This window comes from Amblyraja radiata, chromosome 19, assembly GCF_010909765.2.
Source record: "Amblyraja radiata isolate CabotCenter1 chromosome 19, sAmbRad1.1.pri, whole genome shotgun sequence".
NCBI lineage: Eukaryota > Metazoa > Chordata > Chondrichthyes > Rajiformes > Rajidae > Amblyraja > Amblyraja radiata.
Window position 1 is genome coordinate 44,849,285 of NC_045974.1, and position 7,859 is coordinate 44,857,143.

A 7,859-nucleotide genomic window follows, 5' to 3' on the forward strand; every position below is an offset into this window, starting at 1 on the left:
GGATGAGTTGAATGTGCAGATAGCTATTAATGACTATGATATAGTTGGGATCACGGAGACATGGCTCCAGGGTGACCAAGGCTGGGAGCTGAACATCCAGGGATATTCAATATTCAGGAGGGATAGAGAGAAAGGAAAAGGAGGTGGGGTAGCGTTGCTGGTTAGAGAGGAGATTAACGCAATGGAAAGGAAGGACATTAGTTTGGAGGATGTGGAATCGGTATGGGTAGAGCTGCGAAACACTAAGGGGCAGAAAACGCTGGTGGGTGTTGTGTACAGGCCACCTAACAGTAGTAGTGAAGTTGGAGATGGTATCAAACAGGAAATTAGAAATGCGTGCGACAAAGGCAAAACCGTTATAATGGGTGACTTCAATCTACATATAGATTGGGTGAATCAAATTGGCAGGGGTGCTGAGGAAGAGGATTTCTTGGAATGTATGCGGGATAGTTATCTAAATCAACATGTAGAGGAACCAACGAGAGAGCAGGCTATTTTAGACTGGGTATTGAGTAATGAGGAAGGGTTAGTTAGCAGTCTTGTTGTACGTGCCCCCTTGGGCAAGAGTGACCATAATATGGTTGAGTTCTTCATTAGGATGGAGAGTGACATTGTTAATTCAGAAACAATGGTTCTGAACTTAAAGAAAGGTAACTTTGAGGGTATGAGACGTGAATTGGCCAAGATTGACTGGCAATTAATTCTAAAAGGGTTGACGGTGGATATGCAATGGAAGACATTTAAAGACTGCATGGATGAACTACAAAAATTGTTCATCCCAGTTTGGCAAAAGAATAAATCAGGGAAGGTAGTGCATCCGTGGATAACAAGGGAAATCAGGGATAGTATCAAAGCGAAGGATGATGCGTACAAATTAGCCAGAAAAAGCAGCATACCGGAGGACTGGGAGAAATTCAGAGACCAGCAGAGGAGGACAAAGGGCTTAATTAGGAAAGGAAAAATAGATTATGAAAGAAAACTGGCAGGGAACATAAAAACTGACTGCAAAAGTTTTTATAGATATGTGAAAAGAAAGAGATTAGTTAAAACAAATGTAGGTCCCTTGCAGTCTGAAACAGGTGTTGATCATGGGGAACAAGGATATGGCGGACCAATTGAATAACTACTTTGGTTCCGTCTTCACTAAGGAAGACATAAATAATCTGCCGGAAATAGCAGGGGACCGCGGGTCAAAGGAGTTGGAGGAATTGAGTGAAATCCAGGTGAGCCGGGAAGTGGTGTTGGGTAAATTGAATGGATTAAAGGCCGATAAATCCCCAGGGCCAGATAGGCTGCATCCCAGAGTACTTAAGGAAGTAGCTCCAGAAATAGTGGATGCATTAGTAATAATCTTTCAAAACTCTTTAGATTCTGGAGTAGTTCCTGAGGATTGGCGGGTAGCAAACGTAACCCCACTTTTTAAGAAGGGAGGGAGAGAGAAAACGGGGAATTACAGACCAGTTAGTCTAACATCGGTAGTGGGGAAACTGCTAGAGTCAGTTATTAAAGATGGGATAGCAGCACATTTGGAAAGTGGTGAAATCATTGGACAAAGTCAGCATGGATTTACGAAAGGTAAATCATGTCTGACGAATCTTATAGAATTTTTCGAGGATGTAACTAGTAGCGTGGATAGGGGAGAACCAGTGGATGTGGTGTATCTGGACTTCCAGAAGGCTTTCGACAAGGTCCCACATAAGAGATTAGTATACAAACTTAAAGCACACGGCATTGGGGGTTCAGTATTGATGTGGATAGAGAACTGACTGGCAAACAGGAAGCAAAGAGTAGGAGTAAACGGGTCCTTTTCACAATGGCAGGCAGTGGCTAGTGGGGTACCGCAAGGCTCAGTGCTGGGACCCCAGCTATTTACAATAAAAATTAATTATCTGGATGAGGGAATTGAAGGCAATATCTCCAAGTTTGCGGATGACACTAAACTGGGGGACAGTGTTAGCTGTGAGGAGGATGCTAGGAGTCTGCAAGGTGACTTGGATAGGCTGGGTGAGTGGGCAAATGTTTGGCAGATGCAGTATAATGTGGATAAATGTGAGGTTATCCATTTTGGTGGCAAAAACAGGAAAGCAGACTATTATCTAAATGGTGGCCGACTAGGAAAAGGGGAGATGCAGCGAGACCTGGGTGTCATGGTACACCAGTCATTGAAAGTGGGCATGCAGGTGCAGCAGGCAGTGAAGAAAGCGAATGGTATGTTAGCTTTCATAGCAAAAGGATTTGAGTATAGGAGCAGGGTGGTTCTACTGCAGTTGTACAGGGTCTTGGTGAGACCACACTTGGAAATTGCGTACAGTTTTGGTCTCCAAATCTGAGGAAGGACATTATTGCCATAGAGGGAGTGCAGAGAAGGTTCACCAGACTGATTCCTGGGATGTCAGGACTGTCTTATGAAGAAAGACTGGATAGACTTGGTTTATACTCTCTAGAATTTAGGAGATTGAGAGGGGATCTTATAGAAACGTACATAATTCTTAAGGGGTTGGACAGGCTAGATGCAGGAAGATTGCTCCCGATGTTGGGGAAGTCCAGGACAAGGGGTCACAGCTTAAGGATAAGGGGGAAATCCTTTAAAACCGAGATGAGAAGAACTTTTTTCACACAGAGAGTGGTGAATCTCTGGAACTCTCTGCCATGGAGGGTAGTCGAGGCCAGTTCATTGGCTATATTTAAGAGGGAGTTAGATGTGGCCCTTGTGGCTAAGGGGATCAGAGGGTATGGAGAGAAGGCAGGTACGGGATACTGAGTTGGATGATCAGCCATGATCATATTGAATGGCGGTGCAGGCTCGAAGGGCCGAATGGCCTACTCCTGCACCTAATTTCTATGTTTCTCTTTTTACCCTCTTTCCATAAATGTACTTACAGCATCTCTTTAGATTTTCCGTAGTATTATCTGCCAGAACTATCTCCCTTTTGCCTTGCTGTGTTCCTCTTTATGAATGCTGCTCTTGTAAACCTCATAGAACAGTTGTCGCTGGTCCCAAAGGCTTGCACAGACACTTTGGTCACTTGCTCTTCCCAATATACAGAAGGTTGATCAAGCTTTGCCCTCTCCCTTGGAGGGCCTTCTCCATTTTGCATGAGAACATTTTGCTGAACACATATGACAAATTCCCCAATTGCCTGATTACCCCCTTTTTACTTCCCAGCTCCAAACATCTAGCATCCCAACATGAACCAACAGTATGTCCTATCTTCCTGTTCCTACCCTCACTAGCATCTGGCACCGGGAGTAATCCGGAGATCACTACCCTGGAGATCCTGCTTTTTAATCTTTTGCCTAACTCCCTGTAATTATTTTTTGCAGGACCACTTTTCATACCTATGTCTTTTTCCCAACATGCACGACTCCTGACTGCTCTCTTTCCACCTTGAGAATGCCATGCAGTCACTCCAACACATCGTGAATGCTGCCACAAGGGAGGCAGTACTTCATCCTGGAGTCTCCATTGCTGCCACAGAATCTCATATTTTCCCCCTAACTAATGAGTCTCCTACTACCGTGGTCCGCCTGACATTACCTTCCCCACTGTGCCTCAGTCAGGCTCAGTGTCTCAGCCCTGACTGCTGCTGTGGCCGACTCCTCACAACAATGAACCTTTCTGGAAGTGGAATGACCGCAGGTATCATCTGCACTTTCTGTCTACTCCCTTTTCTCATGGTCATCCACCTGCTCGCTTCATGTACATGACCTCCACTCCAATCTATGAAGCTTTCATTTTCCCAGATTATCCTAGCTGCAGCTGCAGCTCCAATTCCCTAATGCTGTGCCTGGACAGTTCCCACTGGCGTAGCTATCAGGAACAGCAGCCATTTCCATAACTTCCCACATCCTGCGGGAGGAATATTGCACCATTTTACCTGCCATCACTAGTGTACTAAAAACCAAGAGAAAAAAAAGCACAACTATCACACAAAAGAAACAGCAGAATGGACGTTTACCTCCTTCCCCCTTCTGCTCAGCCTCCATGTATCGGCCTCCTCGCTAAAGCCTCTTAAGCCAAAACCTCAAACTTACCCTCCACAGAGCATCTCTCTCAACACGGCCTCTCTCCCACAATGGCCCATTGATCAGTACATTGATCCCACCGCTGATGAATGTGATTAGTTGGTTTGTTACTGAGGTGTTTATTTTCAAGGCAGTGTTTGTGACTATTTATTAAGTGAGAGTGATTATATAATTTTACCATTAATTATTTTTACAGATGGATCCTCCATTGCATATCTCACTGACCAACCCAAGAGGCCAAGAAACTAATGTATCACAATTGGAAGGATTACATTATTACGTGAAGGAAGAGAATGAGAAGAATGCTGCTACAGTCAGTGAATCACCAAACAATGAACGGGAGGACTTGGAAGTTAAACATACCATGTTTGCAAGCACAGAAAACACGATAAAACAAGAGGAATCGGAATGTCTTGGAATCCCTTCAGCAAGTAACAGAAGCACTCCCAATCTCAAAATCCAGAGCCATGAGAGAGATATAAATGCAAAAGAAATAACAGATAGTGGTAACGTTGCAACAAGCTATAACAAAATAATAACCCAATCTTCTGAATTGTTTGCCATTAATGGATCACATTTGCAGCATGTAGACAGCATTCCTTTCGCACTAAATAGAGATGAAGCTGTTACATCACATGCAACTGATACATCAACTAATTCCACACTAGAAATTAATAGACCCTTGGGAAACAACCTACACAAAATCCCTGCTAATGATATGCAAAACAACTTGGTAATAATTCCAGATGTTATGGGTGTATGTGGTAAGCTCACTAGTAACAGGTCACATCCTACAAAGTTTGTCAAACATTTTGCAGACTCTGAAGATAAAAGTGTCGAAGATGTTAATTTGATTGGTGATGCATCATCAATTGGAGAATCAGAATCCTTCCATGATTCTGCAATATGCACCGACACTGATGATGTATTTGAGCCAGGGAGAATAAGTTTCTTGTTCCATGGCTCAGTCTCATCAGAGGACATGCAGATATTCAGTGCAAGAATAAGTGATGCGCAAATGTCATCCCAGTATTCCACTGAAGCGGACAATTTGGAAGCGAAAAAGCTGGAAGATTTATTCACAAAACCTCATTCACAGAAGAAGGGGACAGAAAGTGCACACGTTCAAAATCCAACAAACAGAACTGACAAAGTGATTCCATCCCTGACACAAGTTCCAGAGAATGATTCACCAGAAACAAATGTTGCTGATGAACAAAAAAAAGATAAAGTAGGCGCCCCGCAAATTGCAGAGCAGTGTATTAGCATCCCGCCGTGTATGTTAGCTGATACAATGGTAAAGGATGCAACTGAAGCTGCATTGCTTGCAATTACTGGAGATGAAGGGATGACTGAAGCAGCTGCATCACCAAGTGCAAAGGCATTAACAAATGATGAACAACATTTAAACCAGGAAGTGACCACAGTTTTGAATTTGCCATCAATGCATGGAGAGCCTTCAAACATTCATGTTGCTAATGAAGGAAATACAAAAAATGTTTCAGAGTTTGGTGAACATGCAACAGAAACGAGCACGAGACATGTGCAAGTGGGAAAGATCACATCTCAAGCTGCGCAGAAAAACACAAAGGAAAAAAACAATTCAAGAGTAAGTCTGCACACAATGGCATCTCCGCTCCCTTTAGAAGATGCACTTCATAATGGCAAACAATCTTTACAACTGATACAGAATTTGACTGCAGCTTTTCAGATGATTGAGGAAGATTCTAGAGGAGGCACAACTGCCACAAACATTGGTAAAGGTGCAGCCAATTATGTGCAGATGGCTCCTGAACTTCAGGAAGATGCACAGAAAAGGTTATCTCATGAAATTACTGAGACAACTGAAAATATTTTTGAATTTCAAAATTGTGATGTGAAGAAAATGCACACAGTGTTTGGAAAGCAGATGGCTGTTGGTGCTACAGAGCCCACAGGAGCGGAGGGGCATGACACGGAGAAAGGCAATGAAAATGGAAAGTATGTAAAGGTTAAACAGAATTGCAGTGTTTCAGAAAGTGACTACTCACATCATTACAGTGTATCAGATGTGAAAGAGTCTTTAGAGGGGGGCAGAGTCAATCTTGAGGAAGAAGGAAGATCTAATGTGGAGCACGCTTTGTATGCCAAAGCGGATGAATCCATGAAATATACCCAGATGTATAGTGTATCTCAGGTGGCAACAGAAATTGTGCTTAGTTGTGAACTGACAGCAGGAGAAGTAGATCATGATATGAGTGCAGAATGTGATCATGTTAAAAAGTATAGGAGTGGGGTAGATAATGAAACTGGTATGCAGAGCGAGGGTGCAACAAATACTTTTTCTGAATCACCAGGTGACAATTATTATTTTAAAAAGGGTGAAATGTTTCATAACAATCAACATATACCAACAAATAGGAGCACAAGCCAAGAAGCAACACAACCTAAAGTTAATATAAGTCTAGACTCAACCATGTGCACTATAAATTGTACTAAGGGGAAAAAAAATAGAGTAATCTCATCGCAACAGAATTCAGAGCTGAATAACCACCACAAATGCTTAGATCCTATCATGTTGATTAATACACCAGTTAAAAAGGATGATGGAAAGGAAACAGACACTGATGTTACGGGTGATATCCACCCAAATTCAGAACAGTTAAAATCCAGAGAATGTAATGAGGGAACACAAAAGGAGGAGCAGGTGGGAGAAGCTTTTGACAGTAATGTTGACAGCATTGATTCACAATTGGATAGTGAGTTATTCACAAATGAGGATACTTTGAAAAGCACACTATGGAAAGTTTGCTATTTTGTTTTGTTTGTTGTGTTTCTTGTTACAATTTATCATTATGATTTTATTGGGTGTTTTATACTTTACCTTTTTTCGTTGTATTGGTTGTATTGTGAAGGTGAAGAAAGCAGTGATTCTGTCAGAAAAGACTGATAAAAGAACTTGCATTTTTATTCAGTTGAGACAGTGAAAAACTGAAATTGGTTTTCAGGATTGTTAACCATTTGAACACTGAAGTAACCAATGCTTTTTTAAATGCATTTTATTTCACACATCAACATAATGATTAGCAACATTTCTAACATTATTATAAAACTGAAACAATAATATTTTCAAAATATCATGCATTGTGTCCTTGGAATAAACAAAAATACTTATTTTCCATTGTGATGCAAAACATTTTCATAGGCCTAAAACATTTAATCAGTGATTCTAATAAAATGATATTGAAATGTCTTATTTACAATTGTCAAGGAACACGACCGAGGAGAAACAATCTTACCCAACTTGGTTAAAGAACTGGTTGAATGACATTTACATTTTATAGAAACTGCTTAAAGGTTTCTTAATAAAATTAAATGACCATTTTATTTTCTCTGATAAATGCAAAGTAACACTTCCGATAATAATTTTAGACCAATTTTTTTGTTTTGCTGTTATAAGTTTCTGTTATTAGCTAGTCGAACACTAATGGATACTTTTAGTCAGTAATTGTTTTTTTTCTCCATTCAACGTCAATGGGTAGCAATCTGCTTTGTTTTTTCTAAAATGTCAAACATTAAAGTTATTACAAACTTTAAACAAAATCTTTTATTTTGTGTGCGCATTTTACATTTCATGGCTTTCAATCAACAACCAGGACTGGTTTTATTTATTGGCTTTATATCCACTAGCCTGATGTCTCTCACTTATCTCTCATTCTCACACATAGAAACATAGAAAATAGGTGCAGGAGTAGGCCATTCGGCCCTTCGAGACGGCACCGCCATTCAATATGATCATGGCTGATCATCCAACTCAGTATCCTGTACCTGCCTTCTCTCCATACCCCCTGATC

The 7,859-nt window shown here is 41.2% G+C and overlaps 1 protein-coding gene across 1 annotated transcript in view; it reads left to right on the plus strand.

Annotated features, from left to right (window-relative positions):
• ppp1r3a (protein phosphatase 1 regulatory subunit 3A) overlaps positions 1 to 7,603 on the plus strand; it is a 92,130-nt gene extending 84,527 nt beyond the window's left edge. The window contains exon 4 of the mRNA XM_033038341.1: positions 4,223 to 7,603. Coding sequence (XP_032894232.1) covers positions 4,223 to 6,955 — 2,733 coding nt within the window. The 3' untranslated portion in view covers positions 6,956 to 7,603. The remainder of the gene's footprint in view (positions 1 to 4,222) is intronic.
• Positions 7,604 to 7,859: the final 256 nt, after the last annotated feature.